Below are 20187 nucleotides of genomic sequence, written 5' to 3' on the forward strand. Positions count from 1 at the left end.
CTAACTTAGTTATTTTCTATTCATTTAATTTAATTGTTTTATTTTCCAAATGTTTGTGAAATGATCTAATTAACATACTATACACATTTTATTAATTTTTATTAAATTAAATTGGGTAAAATTATAGATTAATTATGAATAAAACACAAATAAAGAATACATTATTTTTTATTTAAATATATATATATATATATATATATATATATATATATATATATATATATTAACATATTTTAAATACTCATTACATATGAATGACCTGGCCTTTCTGTCCTTTTCAAAAAGCATAACCAGTAAGACTATCATTCGACTAATAGTGTGTGGCGTAACATACATTTGCATGCCCACTGGCTCTGACACACAGAGCATATGATGACAGAATGGGATCATTTTGATGGGGTAAAACAGTCCAGTGACCCTGCTGAGGCTGTTACATAACGCGTGCAGTCCCCACCACCGCCACCCCAACCTCCCAGTTTCTCAGCTGGGAGTCAAGTGGAGCTTATCTTCTGCATCTCCCATCCTCTCGTCTGTCATTCTCACTATTCCACTTGCACAAAAAACATCCTGTGCTTGCCCCGCAATTGGGACTAGCAGCTCTCAATGTCATGGTCACTGTGATATTGTGCTTTTGAAAGTAGCAGTAAAAGCCGTCAATCCACTGTCCTGACCTAGATTTGAGGAGTTTAAAGTGTATGTCATCTTGGTTAAGACTTCTGCTGGGTTACAGTGATTATTATTATTTTTTTTACTTTATTGTCGGGTCCCACGAGAACACAAAGCCACTCACATACAAATATCATTACCGCAATCTTGACTAATTTAATTTGCTTGTTCTTCTACAGGGCAGCACGGTGACCTAGCGTACGTCTGTCTCAGAATTTCAAAGTATAGACTTCCATTTTCAGCTTTCTTGCATGGATGTTTGGTTAATTCACATGAGGTAACAGTACATGTATGCATTTGTATATGTTTTACGTTTGTACAAAATTGAATGAATGAAATGGATTTTTTTTTTGCATAATACTGTAATTCTGACTTTTTACACTAGCATTTACCAGCATCCCTCATTTGCACTTCTTAAAACATGTTCCTCCTCAGTCTTAAAAAAAGGCACAAAAAACATGAAAGTATGATTTCAGAGGCTATTGTTGATTATAGTCATGGTAATGACCATGCAGTTGTTGACAATAATTCGGGTCTACTTTATAGAACAGAGGTTGTTGTTGCTCTGTATACTCAGACTGGATAGAGGTGACCAGAACTGGCTGGAAGATCCTCACGCTGCCGTCATCCTGTTTAGCAGAACCTTGTGTCTCACAGACTGTATGACATCATCACTGATGCTCCAGACACTCATTTCTTGAATGTAAAGGAAGAAAACAAATTATTGGGTATGTTGGAACATCTCATAGGCCAAATAACGGTCTAAAATGTATATAATATATATGTATTTAAAATATAAAATAAATTCAAATATGTTTAATAAATGAATTTAAGATAAACTGATCTGAAAAACAGGTTTCAGGAAAATAATAAAAACACACTTTGACCCTCAAAACCTTTCTGACATCGAAAGCAAGGATTTTATTTCTGCATGCAACACAAATATGTTTAACTCTGAAAAAAGACACCTGGTCAACGCACTGTCAACTTGAATTAAAAAGGATTGTTTCATTTAACAATGTAAAACATATATTTATAAAATAATCGCTTAGTAAAGTATTTATTTTTACCTGGTTTGTGATTCTTGTTCCTGAACGTCATAAAGGTATCATCTGTGAGGCGTGAGGGGTTTGTTTTTAATGTTGTTCATGTAGCACGTACCATTAAACGTAGCTTTCTTCATAAACTTTTCTCTTTTTTTTAATTATTTATCCATGGCCCGTAGGTCGGCGTTGTCACTCTTGGCTGTGACGTATATGTTGAGCGAGAATTTTTTATTTTTATTTTTACTTACAAGATCTCTATGATCTTCAAATTTAGAATTGCTTTTAAAAAACGAGCAAAACTAAACTAAAAATAAATTGAAATTCAACACTCATTTTTCAGTCACATTGAGTCACACGTGTTAGATAAAAAATGTTGCTAGCTAAAATGCTATTCAAAGAAGTTGAATGCAGCAGGAATCTGAAGACGTCAGCAGCCATCGTACTGGCGATGGCAACTTGTTTTAAGTTGCGGTCTTGTCATGTTTTCCATTTGTGGTGATATTAATGAATCTTCCCTCATGCGCTCACACTTTCTTACCTCATAAATACACGCAGCTATCAACACTGCATTCTGGATCTGGACATGAAATGTGATAGCAGCAAATTTAGATTTGAATGAACAAAACACACATGCGTTAGCACATACCAAAGACTTTTAATTTTTCCCCATGGACAAAAAACACATATGCAACATTGAAGTATCCAAACATGTCATGTAACAATATTAATGAATATCATTATCGTAATAACATGGAATGTCGTGGACTCCCTTTATACATTTGGAGAATTTGTTTACTCAGTGGGACGGTCCAACAAATAAATATGTCTCTCGCTTCTGCCTCTAACATTTATATGAATATAGTCTCTGTAGACTTCTATTCACATACAAATGGAGTAGAATTCAGATAAGCTTGTCCCAACACACGCTCACCCCAGCTGAATGTGTTTAAGTGCATGTACAGTTTGTGTGTGCAAAGTCTTTATGCGCTCTTTGGAAATGGTAAAAATTCTTCCACTTTCTTTTGCTAGTCACCCTTTTTTGAGTCTTGTTAAAAGCAACAATGACAAAAGCGACATCTGCTGTTACGCAAACCTGGAAACGGACAACAGGACAAAACATAGCCAAGCACCAAACAAATGGAAGTAGACCTTGTGTAGCCCAGTTGGCGTCTAACAGTCAGACAAAGGCTGCGTTCAGAATCATTCATTCATTTCATTATATACGGATTTTTATATAGTGAAATACAGTTCCCATCAGTCAAATAAAAAAACAAAACAGCTTTGAACACTTGCTTGGGCACGCTGATATCGACATCATTGCTGTTCTACTCAACATCAGCTGGTTGACCTTCCATAATAAACTTTGAACAAATAAATGCTCATAGATGACTGTATTCAGATGATTAAGGTGAGTGTATTTAAAACACACACACACACACTTAATGCTTAATGGCCAGCCGTGTTGTGATGTGATGCAAAAATATCTTTACTATAAATAGAACAACACAACTGATGAATTTGTCTCATGTTGAAAATCAAACAGAAATGGAAAATAATTTTTCCGTAATGCATCATCGGATATAATTGTATTTGTTCGTCTAGTGACCACAGTTGTAGCTACATTACTTTATAAGACGAATTGTAAGAGACACTGAGGGCACTTAACACAAATGCACCACAGATCATCAGATCTGCCACCCGAAATGATCCAATTTCACTTAATCGTCCAAAATTATTATTTCTAAAGAGAGCTGTCAAATGATTACATTTTTAAATCAGATTAATCAGGTCTTAGAATTTTGACTAATTATGATTAATCACTTAATCAAAAAAGGCTTTTTATCAACAATTTTTGCCTGCCAAATTTGAAGCGCACATTATGTAAATTAAATCTACATTAATGTTATGAGGATGTCTTCCACATTTTTTGATCCACTGCACAATGAGTTAACGCCTTAACTTTGACAGCACTATTTCTAAACTACAAATACTCTAGCATTGATTGTCATACATTAAATTATATTCCACTAGATGGGGCAATTTATGCTATTAGGCTATTCAAACAGCACCACAAAATAGTGACGTCCCTACATAGGGCATTATATAGTGGATAGGGAGTGATTCTGAACACAGCCTTAATGTCTGACGATTCTCTCAAAAGCGTTCAGCGTCTAACCCGAGCTATGGTTCTCCAACTCTGAGATGATGGTGATCAGATTCTGCAGGCCGAAAATGTATCCGGTGTCCTGGCCCTCATGGACCACGCTGTCCTCACGGTAATGTCTGCAGGTGGTGTGGGCAAAGTCTATCATCCGCACGTCCACCAGTGGGCTGCGTGGGCCTGAGTGGGACAGCTGACAGCTGCTGCTGGAGCAACTGCTGCTGTCATCACCAGAAGTGCGAGGGAAATCAAGCGCACCCGCTACCCCCAGGTCTTGCTCCCCCTGCGTTTCTACATGGGCTTCTGCCTGCTCATCGTCTTCATCCTCCTCCTCCTCCTCTTCGTCCTCTTCCGAGAGGCCGCCCTGGGTGCGTCGGCGCGTGTGCTTGCGGTGCGGCGCCCCGTCGTAGATGATGAGCAGCGAGCTGGAGTAGAAGCGGTAGGACTCGCAGGCTTCCAGAGCGGCCTGCATGTCATGGAGCCTGCGCAGCACCGGCGACAGGAGCTCGTGACGCAGGCGACGTCCGCTGTGAAAGAACTGGACCAGAGCCTCCTTGAAGTCCGAGCAGGTGAGCTTACGGCCGTGGTACTTGTTCATAAACATCAGCTGGCCTGTGTCAGACTGATACACCTGGTGGGATGCACAAAATGGTCAAATTGTTAGAAGTGCTATCCAAATCCAAATCATCTTTTAAATACTGCACAAAAGTCAACCTGCAGTCTATTTACTCTTTTTTTTTTTTTTTTTCACTGACAGATGGTCCAAGCCATTTCAAGACGAGATCGTTTGTTTCTTTGGTGCAGCAGGAATGTTCATGGGTCAACGAGGCCATGACTTTTAAATAATTATTTCTGTGACAATTGGAAAGTCCCCGTAATGAAATCATTGGGTTGTATATAAAATGTGTATAGATGAGACATTTACTCCCCACTTAACCTCTTGTGTAACTACTGGATTACAATTTTTTTTTAGACCAGCCATCCATTTTCTAAACTGCTTATCCTGTTCAGGGTTGCGGGGAGCAGGAGCCTATCACAGGCTACAAGACTACACCCCAGACAAACATTAACTTTCATATTTACTTTTTTTACCCTGAGAGGATTTTTTTTTTTTACTTTCATATTTACAGCGCCATGGAGTGGGAACTGAACACACACTAACTGCACTGAAATCAGGCAAATGTACAACTACACAATCAGTGACCTCCATAAACCATGTAAACTAAAAACCCCCACTATCAACAACAGACAAAACAAAAAAACTCAATATATAAAAATCTGTTGCTCCAGTTGTCTTAAATCCACATATCTCCACAACCATCACTTTTCATGAAAAAAAAGATATATTTGCTGATAGAGAAAACCATTTTCAACACTTCAGATGACTCATTAATTTGCAAAAACAACAGACCCAGGTGATTACAGAAGCGTATTGCATTCACTAGAAAAAAAAAAAAAAGTCCCGTTTTTCTGACTAATAGTTTTGGGGAGCTTTGTTTTTTTGAGTATTTTTTTTCAGTTTTTCTGATTTTTTTTTTTAAGGGGTTTTCCCTCAGAGATTAGAGAACAAACCACAATACAGTATACACATTCATTCCTTTATTGAGAGCTAGTAAGTAAACATGACCATCTTATTGCATATGGAGGTAGCGGGAAAGTGTCCGCTTTAGCTATTAGCGAGTCTGCAACAAGTCACTTGGAGGTCAGAGGTAAAAAAAAAAAAAAAAAAAAAAAAAAAATTATTACGGAAAACAGAGCTGGTGTTCTGTTTTTCGGAATAATTTTTTTTTCTGTTTTTTGAATAATTTTTTTTTCTGTTTTTTTGAATATTTTTCCCCTGTTTTTTTAAATAACCCCCGTTTTTCTGAGTAATTTTTCCTCCTGTTTTTCTATTTTTTTTTTTTTTTTTAAGAGCTCAGTATTGTTCATTCGGAAATGTCATCATCATTGCTCTTTTTTTTTTTTTTTTTTAAATATATATATATATATATATATATACACATATATACATACATATATACATATATACATACATACATTTTTTTTTTTTTTGTGTGTGTGGGTGAGTATGTGTGTGTGCGTGCGTGCGTGCGTGCGTGCGTGTGTTTGTTAGCTCACCAGAAAACCTATTAGAAAAAAAATCTCATACCGTTCACCTAAATCGAACACCAGGAGACCCGAGGGGACCGAAGAAAACCAAGGAAGGTGAAATCCAGCACCGACCAGACACCCCCCACCAGAACTCCTCCCCAGCCCAAGAAACATCCAGACCCCAACAAATCCAAAAAACATAAAATCAGGGAGGCCTCAAGAGACCAACGGAGAGACCGAGAAAAGGAAGGAAGGACAGACGAAGCCGCGTGAGATCCGAGACACCAGCCTCCACCGATTCAATAACCTGAGGAGGAAACAGATTGTGTCTGAGTTTCGGTAGATGCTGGTGTGGTGGATCTGGCATGCATGAAAATCTCCACCAAAGAGGGGAGCCGTCGACCCCCGCCGGAACAGAGCAAGCGCAACACCTCAGGGCCCCCCAGGCCGCGGCAGCGCCAAAGGACGACCCCCGGGCCCCACCAGGGCCACCGGCCGGAGAGCAAACCCAGGAGCAGGAGCGCCCCCCGCCCCAACACGGCCCGCGCCCCCGGCCCAACGCAGCAGGACGGGGCACTGCAGGCCCACCAGGCACCCCACCGGCCCCCGGCGGGCATATGGGACCCGTCCGGCGGGGCGATAGGGCTCGCCCCCCGGATACTGGGTCCCGCCCGAGGTGTCAGGACGCCCACCGGAGCGGGGCGGGCACGACACCAAACCCCAGCCACCCCCGCCGGCCCCCATAGCACCGAGACCCGGGCCATGGATGGAGCCCCCGGCCCAGGGGAGGGGAAGGAAGGCGTACCGGGGAAGGGGAAGGGAGGAGGGAAGGGGACGACAAGAAGGGCAGGGGGCAGCGGCAGGGACGCAAGGAGAGGGGGAGAGGAGGAGGAAGGGCGACGAGGGAGAGGGGACAGGGAGGCGGAGGACGGGCGGGGAGAGGCGAGGAGGGAGAGGCAGCAAGGGGGAGGGGAATAAATCATTTTTTATTCAGAAAAAAACAAAAAAAAAACAAAGCTCCCTAAAACAAATTGGCAGAAAAACAGGAGTTGTTTTTTTTCCCAAGTGAATGCAATTCGCTTCCGTAGGTGATTTTAAATAGTATAAAGTTGTCAGAAAATTTGAAATTGACCAAATTTGGACCTCAGGTTTCCACCTGACAGCAACAATATAAAATACATCTAAGAAATTAAAACAGTGCCAACACAGGTCAATTTGATGACAATATCACAACGTAATCCATGGGCCAATTGTCAGAAGAAACTGCTAAATGAATGACTACATTTACATGCAGCGCCTTCATAACCCAAATATTGAAAGTCCAAGTAAACGCAAGCAAAAAACCCGAATAGGCTGGGTTACCCCATGTCCAACCCAATATTTGGTCATATGAATGTGACAGTTGTACCTCGGAACGGAACATTCGTTTGTGTTTTACGCATACAGAAATCTTGGTCTTTTGAGAACAGGAACTACCTGAATGTGCAGCGGCCATCTTACATTGCCACTCGCTAATTGAGCCTTTACTGAATACATTTTCACGCTATTTTCTGTCTCTATGGCAAAATTGCTACAGTGTATATGTACACATACATATATGCATGTATATAAGTCCATATAAGTCCTGTTAATGCTTTTAGGAGTCATTTTAAAACTTATTTATTTTGCAAAGCTTTCTGATTTCTGCTGATTATGGGTTGTCTTTTTGACATTTAATTTGTTTTACTTCTTGTATTTACTATTTGATTGTTTTTATCTGTGTGATTAATTTGACCTGTGAAGCACTTTGTGACCTTTTTGTCTGTGAAAGGTGCTATATAAATAAAATTTACTTACTTACAAGAGTCTGGTGTGCAACCCGCCGGAAATACATAAGCAGAGGTAAACAAACATGACGAAATCTGATTCGTGGCACAGAACCGCAATTTTGGAGCAAGGAGGAAACCGACTACTTTATTAGTGTGGTGACTGACATGAATATGAATATAATGTATTTCATTGACCGTAGAAAGAAGCAGAAATGGCATTTATTTGCGTCATGAGTCTGACCTTGTCCCTGCATCCTCGTTTACATCAGGGTATTCAAATCGCCATGTTATCTCAACTGTTTCAGAATTTGAATTTTGACCTTAACCTATATATTGACGGCATGTAAACGTAGTCAGTGGGAGTGTTGATCACAACCAAGTAGGTCGAGGAAGACGTCGCCCCACACTGAGCCTCGGTTCTTTTCCAGGTTTCTTCCTTCTTAAAGTTTTTCATAGCCTACACTGCCTAGTACTTGCTTATATGAGATTCAGTTGGACTCTTGAGTTTAGTTTTTTTTTTCTTTGCTACAATGACCAACAGTGGGTCATTTTAATCTTTTAGGACTTTTATACTAAAGGGTGCTTGTAAAATTCTAAATAAATAAATAAGGACAAATATGGCACAATAATAAACCTACTTAATGAATACCTCTTTGAGAGCAGTATCCCAACCAGTGTTGTGCTATTACTAAAATAAATAGTAACTAGTTACTTCATTTTAAGAGTAACTCAATGAGTGATCAGTAATGTGTTACTATTAAGAGTGACTCTTTAGTTACTTAAAAAAAAGAAAACATACACTGTTCCTTATTGCTCAACGTAATGAGCCTATTCCCATGTCGAAAAACTGGTCTTGCACTCGCCTTGACTCTCCATGACTGCCAGATCCGACACCCGCCACAATGTGTCTTCTTCGTTAGTACGGCAGCGGCAATCCATTGTAAACAGGAAGTAGTACAGTACACGGCAGCCATCCATTCATTTTATGATTCTGAACCGCTTATCCTCACGAGTGTCGCACAATTAAATGATTAAATTAAATAATGTATCAAGTAACTGACTAACGCACCATATTGTAATTGTAACTGAGTTACTGTATTTTAAAAAGTAATATGTTAGAGTATTAGTTATTGTAAAAAGTTACAGTAACGCGTGACCAGTTACTGCCCAACTGAAAATAGTTATTGATAGAGATGATAATTTTACTGCTGGCTGCTCGTGAGTGCATTGTGCCTCCTCTATGAAGGTACCTGCATGCCACAGAGTCGAACTCCTATGGAGGCTGACGTGCTCTGTTGGCACTTGCGGATCTGCACGGCCTTCTTCTCCTCTGAGGCGTCATCGCCGTGCTGCCGCGTGCCCATCTTCAGGTCCAACACGCACGGCACTCTGTGCTGCCACGTAAGGTTCTCCAACAGGATGAATTCTGGCACAATAGAGTCAAGGGAGAGTGTATCCTCAAAGGGTGGAGTAGAATATGGGCGACTTATTTGTTGAGTGGCAATTTGAATTGTTTGCTTGTGTACATTTTTATTCTTCTGCTTGTATTTTGTGAGTCAAAACCAAAACAACCATCTTGATAAAAGCTTCTTGGGGACAACGTGCCCAGCTGTGACTTTCCATTGTTGTGTCTTGTGTGAGTGACAAGGTCACACATGTTAAGTCACAAACGGGTGTGCTTGCGTAAGGTGACACCAAAGGACATTGATAGTCGAATATTGTGTTAGGCAGTCAGCCTTAAGCCTTTGCCAGGCCATTGTGTGTATGCGTGTGCTATAAAAAGCGGGCTGTTACGTGTCATTTTCATTAACACATTTGTCATTTGTGACATGATATCAAAAGGATACTGTATTGGTTGCGGTGCTTGGCGTTGTCCTTCATCCTCTGTAGGTGCTGCTGGTGACACTTGAGGCTCCAAGGGTTGTGTTGGAGCTGTGGGACCGCATTATTGTGGCCGCGCTCCAGGCGGTAGTACAGCACCTCGGCCTGCTGCACCCACTCCAAATCCACATCCTCCTGCAGCTTGTGAGCGCTGGATGGCGGAGGAGAAATAGAATATTCAGCATCCATTTCAACGACCCATTTACAGATTTGAGTTCAGTTAGTTCAATAAGCTTCTTTCACATGCACATCCCGTGAAATTGTTGCATCGGCGCTGTAAAAGGACACCTGTATTTATCTACCTTACGTAAAACACAACACAGCAGGAAACTGTGCGCTTTCACACAGCGACATGATATCCCGCAATCAGATGAGTCGATAAGTGACACCAACTGCAGGTGTATCAGGAGGTGCTAATTGCTTTTCAACACAACAAACCAGGAGAAACAAGTTGCAGGTGTTCAACTTCACACTGCAGGCCCTGCATGGCAGAATCATCAGCATCCTGTTACCACTCTGAGACAGTGAACCCGAGCATATTCACGGCTCTGCAATTACAAATTCATCAAGTCGCAGATTTTCTTTATAGCACTCTCTATACTTCTTTGTTCCATGAAAATATCACCTATTCAATGTGGAATACCCATATTACATTTTTATCAGTATTTAAAAAAAAAAAAAATTTAGAGGTTCAAATCCCCCAATGCATTTCGTCCGTCAATTATACGCGTTTTGTTTGTTTTTTGCTATTCATGGTTTACTGTAACCTACATGAAAAACTGCCATATCCCCTTTGTCCTTGGGCAGCACAGTGGAATAATGGTTAGACTCCAGCTCACCTACAACCCTAAAATGAACGTAAAGAAAATTGACGGACTGACTTCGTCGTCCCATTCAGTTTCTTCAGAATAGCAGCACAGGGAAAGGCAGAAAAATGTAGCATTTTACATGCAGTGTAAAATGGCTGCCTTAACTTTGGAGCAATGACCTCATCCTTCAATTTAGTTTTAAATGTTGTTTATGCAGAATGACAATTAAATGGTAAATGGACTGAACGAATAGCACTTTCTACACCATATGGTGCTGAAAGCGTTTTGAAATGCATCACATTCCCCCAATTCACACACACACAACAGTGTCCGGCGGCGGCTGCCGCCATGCAGGGCGCTGCCAGATCCCACTGGCAGCAAGTTAGGCTTCAGTGTTTAATAAAAAGTCAGCTGGACGATTTGGATGACAATAGCTGTTGCTAGCTTGGTTGCCCGCTAACAAAGAAAGACAATCATTTACACTTTTAAAACATTTTACTGATATTTTCACACTAAAAATGCTGCTAGCAATGTGCCACTATTATGCCAATGAACAATTTATACGTTTCTAGTTTAAAATTTACACTTTAAGATCATTTTCTAATTCACGTTATTTACATTTTATATTGCTAAACATTAAAACTTACAAGATTGTGTGTGTGTGTGTGTGTGTGTTAGGGCTGTCAAAGTTAAAGCGTTAACTAATTAATCAATCACCAAAAAATTTCGCATTAAAGAGCACCTGTTTTATGTTAATTCTTTCGACATTTAAATTTGGCGGGCAAATTTTTTTTGATAAAAAGCCTTTTTAATTAAGCGATTAATCGTGATTCATCAAAATTCTAAGATGTGATTAATCTGGTTAAAAATGTAATTGTTTGACAGCTCTAATATATATATATATATAGATGCTCTGCCACACGTCCACGTTGAGTAAAAAAAAAAAAAAAAACTTTTATAGGCAGCATAAAAAATACAACCCTTCTCAACCACTCTGCACTTTTGATGTAAATTACAATTTTTAGGCAGCATGTCAAATAGGTGCATTTGCATTAATGAATACATAATCTTGCCATTTGCCTATGACTACTTGAATCTGCTAAAAGCAGCTTCGCCTCTGCAGTGAAAACGTTCTTGCTTTTCACCTCTTATCTTTGCGTGAGTGGCGGCTTCGTCCCTCTTTGCTCAGGTTTTCGCTCTCCACAAGCGGCGATGGTGCCGTCACGTTGCCCCACTTGACCATCTTGCTCTTGGGCTCGCTGTCAGCCGAGGGGTCCTTGTTCTCCAGGTCGGCCGCCGGGTCGCTGTGGAGGGGGTAGGCGATGAGGCACAGGTTCCCTTCTTCATCCTCCTCGAAACTCACCGACACCACGCCTGGTACAAAATGGACATGATGTCATTGCAGGCAATGTTATGTGAAATACAAGTCTCAAATTAAATCACATTGCTGATATTTGTGTTTTATTTAGGGTAATGTGCTCTAAAGCAAAAAATAAAGTAGTTATGAGACAATGTCAAATATTAATTCTGATACAAGCAGAGTCCAAACACAAAAGACACAAAACTACAAAAGGGTTGTTTCAATAACATTTACTGCCATAACCCCCAATGGCAGTCAATGTACAGTTTGTATACTGTATAGCACACAGAAAGTATTTTACTGTGGACCAGCAAAGGTCCTTCAGAGAAAATTAAGAGTAAAGCAATTTTAGACAGTCCCAATATTCATTCTTTGCAATGAAACAAAGCACTGTAGATGAGTTGAAGGACATGGGGAAAAGGAAAGGGAAAGGGCGTGAGAATAAAGATAAGGTGGAAAAGATGCTGACAGAGAACCAACCAATGCTGGCAAAGCAAACAAACAAAACAGTGGTAGTGGCCCGGAGGCATGAGAATGGTTATGAAAAGTAGCAAGTAGCCACACTTCTAAGAACTTCGTATTTGCTGTCTGCATGTATTTAAGAAACAAAAAAAACTGGCAGAGCTTGTTAAGGGTGTGAGACAAATGTCAGGTTCACGTAAGACTGATGTGTTCAACCAGTTCTACAGCACTGTTTACAAAGGTTGCTCATCAGAAGCTAAAGCAGCTGTGTCAGCTCAAATTTTGTGACGTTATACTCTCCAGATGACCTTATGACACCAGCAGCTCCTTGGAAGTGTGCACTGGAAGAAGAAGGCAGCTTGTATCAATTTCACGTGCTGGCTGCTTGCCAGGAAACAACCAGACACCCCCTATCCACCTTTGCTCACCTGACTTACCTGTGCAAATACAAGCGAACACAAACGGGAAACCATGTCCTGTTTGCTGTTGCTTGCATTTTTCTTCTGCTGCTGCAGCGCCCCCCTGTGGCGTCATGCGTTAAAATCCCGTTCATTTTGCATTGGTAAACAAAACACAAGGCAAGTCGGTTACCTCTGTACTGGGGGGTGAACCTTCTCATCTCGGCGGGCAGGCTCTTGTAGAACTGATGCTCGCGGGGGATGAGGGGCTTGCAAATGGTTTGCTCTCCAAAGCGCAGGACGCACGAATGCCCCCCCACTTGGTGGATGAAGGGCTCAAGTATGACCCCTTTGTCCATGTAGCACGGGTGCTGCTGCTGCTGCTGCTGCTGCATCATCTTCTGCTTCTGGATCTCTGCATCCTTGGCTTCTTGGGCCTGAGCCTCGACAGCCGGACTCATCCTCCTCGGGCCCTGGCCACAATTCGGCGGGCATTAGCCTCCTCACTCACGCACGCACAATGCGGTGGGGGGCTGCGACGCGTACACGCTAAGCACTGCAGATGTGCACAGAAAAAGCGCAGTCCTTTGGTGGATTGTGCAAGCTAGCGAGTGTAATTGTTTCCTGAGGCCGTTGCTGTGCAGATGACCTGCTTCTCTTTAGCAGCCGTTGACGATGCTCATCAAAATAAAGTGCAGGGTGTTGCACTAGTGGAGAAAGAGATAAAACTGCTCAGACTTCATGGGCCGTAAATTCCCTTTTGCCATGTAGCTAAAATAACGATTAGTAGGCTGGTAACACCGACATATCCCGTTTGTGACTCCGAGGCAGACTCCAGGATCAGTGACAGCAGAGAGGCTGCGCTCGCCACTTGAAAAGCTCTCGCCAGTCTGACACTAGCCCCGCCTTCTTCAAGTGAAACCCACCAATCACGACAGTCCAAAGCAAGTTCGGTGGCAACCCCAGTGAGGGAGAGGGAGCAAGAGGAATAAGGGAGGGGCTATTAAAGGGAGCAAAAGGAAACATAACAAGGGTGGGGGCGGGGCCAAACTCAGCTGCGTGACAGAGGGTTTGAACAGCCTGACAGATGACAGGCAACATTTTAAAATCAAGGCGAGGGGCAGAGCAGAGGTAAAAACAAACGGAGTGTAGGCTGGTTTTCACGAAGTTAACAAAGAGCAATACAGCCGATTCTAGGAGCCCAACTTTCGAATTTTTTGAGTTGCAAGTCATTGCTTGATAAATTTGAGTTTCAAGCCATCTTCAGATTGTGGTTGTGAGGCTAGTTGGAGGTACTGTCAAATTGTCTAAAACACCTTTGAAGATGGCTTATGGTAGAGAAATGAACATTCAATTCACGGGCAACAGCTCTGGTGGACATTTCTGCAGTCAACATGCAAATTGCTGTCTAATATGTAATGGGTGAGGAGACTGCCAAAACCTTGTGCTATGACCACAGTGGAAACTTAAATCCTCATCTCACAGGCTCCTACCTCGTCTTGACACAGATTATTAGCGGGCAAAATAACATGGGATTAAACAATTACTCACTGCTGTCTTCATTCAAAAGCATCCCTTTCCAAGGCTGATAGATAAAGCGTGACTGTGACTGAAATATGGCTATGAAATATTTAACAGTTGTTTATGCTTACCAAGAAATCCTTGGGCTTTTCCTGGTGCATGTGCATGTATGCATTCTGTACATTAAAGTTGGCCTGGCAGAGCAGAGAATAGAGCCAGAAAGATCTACACTAATCTTTCTAATCCGGCCTCAAGGAACACAAGAAAAAAATAGCCTGTGACAAACAAGTAGAAAATAGCCTGGAAGTCACACTTGAACTACTTACTTTAAAGCTTTTTAATTGAAGACAAAAAGATGGGGCAGCCCATGTGACTCCTAGTCTTGGTTCCACATACCATAAATTTGCACTGCTACATTTACTTTCATCAGTGAGCTCACACATATTGACCTTGGCTGCATGGCCTCATGTCACCAAGAACACAATACATGCATGCGCTGTCAGTCAATACAGAGATTTCAACTGTCAACTTGTCAAATGACAGATTTTTGTGACACTTTTAATATGACAGAGGACATTTCTTGTACGACCCACTTCAAGTCAATCACATTGCCCTTTGGAATTTAGTGCTATTCGAGCGTAACCCTCCAAAAATCCATTACCTTGGTTTGTTGGTTATGTTTGTGACGTTTGTTTTTTGGGTTGTGATGAATTGTATTTCTCTTGGCTAGATAGTCTTTTTGGTAAAGGTTGTTGGTCAGATTCGTCTTTTTTGTGAGTTTTTTTTATTTATTGAAACAAAATCAGAAAGTGTGTTCAAATAGGAATGTACAAAAGTTTATACAAAGTAGGCGTATTTCATTTGAGCTGGAAAGTATTTGATAGATGGCGTTGGAAAGTTATGACTAAATAAAAGCAATTAAAAAACAAACAAAAATCCATTACCTATTTCCAAAAAAACATTGTGGAATCATGTGCCATGCAGACATGGGCCGATCTTAGATTCTGATAGTGTGGTATTAGTAGTATTAAAATTGCAGCTCTAAAATGACCTTATTTAAGAAAAAGAGTTGGGTAAATTAAAAACACCCCCCCCCCCCCATTAAACACAATCTATTTTATTTCTAAACAAAAGATAGAATATTTTGTACGGAAGAAATGTGTGCCATGATAAGTTCAAGTTAATTTTTTTTTAACAATCTTCTTCTGTTTTAACTCTTCTTAGTAAATCACAGTGTAACATTACTGGTAAGCAATTTTTAGAACAAACCAGTGGGATACTCATGCTATCCTTGGGGCTAACTAGTAACCACGGCACAATTAAATTTATTTAAATTTATTATATTTATTTAAATTGAATTTAGGACAGTGCACATTAACAGAGCAAAAAGGCATCTTTAATTCTCTTTAATCTTGCTCCCTCCCCTCTCTGTTTTGAGAAGGAGAAAAAAAAGTTTATTGTAGGCAATTAACTTCAAAGAGGTGATTCGTTTGTTCAGCTCTACTCAAGAAGGCCAAGAATAACAAGAAGAAAAGGGGACAGGCAGCTGATGTAACAGTGCTTAAGCAGCCTGACAGACTATGCAGCAACAGTTTCCGAGTCAAAACGAGACGCAGTACTGGTTAACAAGAAAGAGTATGCAGTGCAGCATTTGAAGCAGATCCAGAATGATGGAACAAACTCTCATAAGAAAGAATCACAGGAACACAATTATATGAAACTGGCTAATATTTGAGTTAATTCAAGTAATAGGAACATTTATTGCCAAAATTAACTGGTAGTTGGAAGTACTGGATCAGTTCAACCTCATCTTTGGAGTGAGAGTCACATAAATTGGTGGAAAACGAACGCTGACTACTAAAATTCAAGTAAGATGGACTTGTTATACTGTAGCCACAAAGACTAACAATTTGATTTGGGGGTTAGATCACCAAATGATTGCTTTGCTTGCTATGTGTGTCACCAGAAGTCACTGAAGACATTGAAAGGCAGTTAACGCATTTGAGTTGTATGTAAAAGCAAATAGCTTGGGGTTGCTTGGAGGTCACCAGGGGCTCATCTCAATATGGCTGTTTCTGTGGATGCGTGTACAGGATGCACACAGAAAGGGATGGGAGGCCAACAGGAAGTTGGACTCTTGTCCCCGACTTCCACACAGCATGTCGTTGGAAGAATGGCCTTCTGACAAAATCAGAGCTATTTTAACCTTGACAGATTTGAATATAATATTTACAGCAAGGATGGGTCTGCTTCCTGCAGGCTCTGCCTTCAACTGCGTAATCGTCTTCCTATTCTTGGAGTGTGCTGAGACGTCTAGCGTTCATTTCTGAATAACAAGCCTGCTTTTACTTATTTTATTTAGGAATTCAATATTGTCACTACATATCCTTTGTCCAAATTAATATTTTTTTCACCAGTCTATACTATTGGGAAGTCCCCATGTGGGATTGCCACATGGTAGTAGACAGCAAAAAAATAAATAATAAAAATAAAATAAACATTATGGGGCCTGTGCATCTCAAACTTAGACATGACAATTCCAATATTCTGTCTGTATCAATGGGATATGAATAAGGGTAATTGACGGATAAGGATTTTAACGGACTCAGCACAGTTATTTATTTAAAATAAAAACGCATACATTTTTTATTCTTTATCATTATCTACAATTTAGGACATCTATAATTTAGGACATACTGTACATATATTATGGAAAGCTTTCTACAACGGTTACACCAGATGAAGGTTGGTCGCGCCACATAATATTTCCAACTTAAATCAAAGTTATGAGGCTAACAATTAGCCATCTAAACAAAACAAGCTAGGTAGCCACACAAATAAATTGAAAACTGTATATATATTTGTTGAGCAAAATTAATATGAATGTTTTTTTGTTTTTTCAGGTCAGACCTCACAATGACCACCATTTGCTGCTTTAAGGTTAATAACTTTTTTACATATTTGTGAGACAGTGCAAACCTGATAGCCGCTCCCGTGGATTCATGTCTTGTGGTTGAAACACATACTATATTCCTGTCTTTAAATGTATTTCAAAATTAAAGTCCCAAATTGGTTATTTATTTTTGGTCACACCACATAATAATTCATAAAATGGGCATAATCAGAAACCTACCTGTCAATGACTCATGAACTACAACAACAAAATGTATCAAAGTCAGGAATTCATGAAGACTGTGCTCATAAGTTGTGCTACTTTTTGCAATTTGTATGGCTAATTTTAGCAATGGAACATACAACTACAAAACTGTTAAATGAAAGTAGCAAATTACAATTTATATAGAATAAAACTGTAATTTCAGATTTAGGTCCTGGAAAATATTTGGTTTAAAAATATTTAAACTGCATTATCCACATAATGATCAACACATTCACTGTGACGAACCACTTACAATTAAATCTGTGTATTTTCACCTGCTTAACAAAAGCAGTTCAGCTGCGAGTGGGACAGCAGAATAGAAGCGCATATGACTGACATGAAAGTGGGTTGATGTTTTATTGAATCAAGGCTGCAGCGGCTCCAGGGCTTTACAGCACATTCGGGTGTCCCAGAAATTTGATTGGAGAGGTCGCTGCACGAATAGAACATTTGTGAAGTTGCTCTCTTTTGCATATATTTGCATTCTCTCACTTGGGTAATGTGTGTGTTTTTTCCCCCTGGTTTAAAGAACTAGTTTACTGTGTTGTGTTGACATTATGTTCTGAAAGTCATTTAAACTGTTTAGGATCGTGCGACAAATAATCAGATTTGCCCAACAGGAGTCTGGAGATTTGTCTGGAATGATTTATGCACTGGCCAAGTGGACCCTGGACACATGCACAGTTCCACTGACTTATACGGTATATGAATGTACAGTATATAATCTCATACGCACAAAACAAGAATGGCTGCCCACAAACACGTGCCAGCATCTCTGGCACCTGACACACGTAGTGGAAAAAGTTTTACCTGCATTGTGATCTGCCATAAAGTCATTTTCCAGACTGATCCTCTCATCGTACACGAGATAAATCCTATAAGCAAATCCTTCTGGGTCACCAAACGTATACTGTAATTCCACACTAAAAATACGACACGCGATTGACAATTTAAGCACCATGCATCCATTAATACGTAAAGTCTGCTTCACACACAAGAGACAAATAAACAAGGGGCTCACATAGAGGGAAGTATTTGCCTGCTGAAACCAATATAGAAGATGTGAAGGTCACGTTTGTGAGTGTAGTTGACAGAACCTTGGCTCACAAAGGGGATGCCGATAGTATGTTAGATATTTATTTTTGAAAAATGCTGACATGAAGCTACAGTACAAACTTAGCAAGCCTGAATGGGCGCACCGACAGCATTATTGTGCAGGAGGTTGGGTGTTAAAGTCACTCAACACTCGCACGCGCACGTACGCACCCCCCCCCCACACACACACACACACCCACACACTCCTGAAGTTGCTTCCCGTCATACGTCATCTAGCATCACTTCCTGAACAATTACATTAAGAATGAAAAGGAGATGAATGACAAGGACTATCAATTAAGACTGATACCAGTACAAGTATTCACTCTGTGTAGGCTACTTGCTGATATCGAATACTAATACATAGTACATAGATACATACGTAGTCACAATGTAGCATTCCCTCCAACGATATTCATATTATATATATATAACAGGTATGTGAACATAAAATGGGCAAAAAAGGACAAAAAGAAACCAATTAGCAAATGCACATTAAATGAGATAAGACATTTTACACTTCACAAGACACACTTACCAAATGAAGTTAAACCAGCAATATTAAGGCAGCTATCACTATACTTCCTGTTAGTACTCTTATTTTGAAACGTGTTCTCACCACTTCTGTTGCACTACTGAGCTGATTGACGATACCTTGAAGAGATCAACGGTAATCGTAGGAGGCTTTCCCATCATCCTTTGTTGCTGTTACTAGCAGTGTTGGGAACGTTACTTCAAAAAGTAATTAGTTATAGTTACTCATTACTTGCAGAAAAAAGTAACTGAGTTAGTAATTGAATTACTCCATAATAAAAGTCAATCGTTACTGTCAAGGGGGCAAAGTTTGGTGGAGGACCCAATCGTAGTGATGTGCCCTACTGTGCCGAGGCGCCGATGCGTGTGCCGAGTAAACCGGAAAAAAATCTGCAAAGCGCGCATCGAGGCGTGTGTTGATTACGCTTGTGGCCATGCCCGAAGCCTCGGAACGCGCGTTGCTACGCCCGAAGCCTCGCGAGACGGGCTTCCTACGTCAGCCAACACATAGTTTCGCGGGTAATTCGAAATAAAATGGCGCACCAAGACATTGAGCTCACAGGTGACACTGACACACCCAACTTGCATCTTCAAACCTCAATTCAATCGGATTTGTTTCGCAATGGACGCACCGTCCAGTCCACAACGAAAAAGAAGAGAACATCCCCTGTCTGGGATCATTTTGAGCAGATCTCTCCTAAAAAAGGTACAAATTATAATAACCAGTGTGAAAATATATTGTAAATTATTGTGACAACACAGTGTATCCCTCGTTTTAATGTCTTTCTTCTACTTGCTGACATTTCAAAAGGTGAAGTGTAAACTTTGTTCTAAAGAACTTGGGTACCAAGAGAACACTTCATCTATGTTGAGGCATTATAGGGCCGTGCATGAAAATAAGGAGACAACTCAAATAGAACCACGCCAAGGTAAGCCATTTTAACATGCAATGAAAAAACAGCATAGCCTACCATGTATATTTCAAATGTGACAGATGAAATTAATGGCATCTATCATTAATAGGCTTACTCTGTTTCTGTTAAACTGCAGTGGAAGAGGCATTGATCAATATGGTAATTGAAGATTGCCAGCCCTTCAGTTTTGTGGAGGACACAGGGTTCAGGAAGCTTATCCAAGCTTTCGACCCTACATATGTTCTCCCCACCAGGCAGGTGTGTATGAGAGCACATGAATCATT

At 40.5% G+C, this 20187-nt stretch overlaps 1 protein-coding gene across 1 annotated transcript; it reads right to left on the reverse strand.

Moving 5' to 3' along the window:
• Positions 1-2347: 2347 nt before the first annotated feature.
• Positions 2348-13557, reverse strand: LOC147166844 (inositol hexakisphosphate kinase 2-like). Its single transcript, XM_086087681.1, has 5 exons — positions 12876-13557; positions 11608-11836; positions 9620-9804; positions 9023-9198; positions 2348-4504 (listed from the first exon to the last, which is right to left on the reverse strand). The coding sequence occupies exons 1-5, from the start codon at positions 13141-13143 to the stop codon at positions 3884-3886; spliced, it is 1479 nt and encodes a 492-aa protein (XP_085943807.1). The 5' UTR covers positions 13144-13557; the 3' UTR covers positions 2348-3883.
• Between the last annotated feature and the right edge of the window lie 6630 nt (positions 13558-20187).

Source organism: Leptonotus elevatus, chromosome 10, assembly GCF_054856555.1.
Source record: "Leptonotus elevatus isolate MCC_2025b chromosome 10, RoL_Lele_1.0, whole genome shotgun sequence".
NCBI lineage: Eukaryota > Metazoa > Chordata > Actinopteri > Syngnathiformes > Syngnathidae > Leptonotus > Leptonotus elevatus.

Excerpts from the sequence above, each read along its gene's own strand:
- LOC147166844 (XM_086087681.1), bottom strand. The coding sequence starts at position 13,143 with ATGAGTCCGGCTGTCGAGGCTCAGGCCCAAGAAGCCAAGGATGCAGAG. Across the intron at positions 9,199-9,619 it reads CAAGCACCGCAACCAATACA|AATTCATCCTGTTGGAGAAC; the intron begins GTATCCTTTTGA and ends CTATTGTGCCAG. Across the intron at positions 4,505-9,022 it reads TTCGACTCTGTGGCATGCAG|GTGTATCAGTCTGACACAGG; the intron begins GTACCTTCATAG and ends GCATCCCACCAG.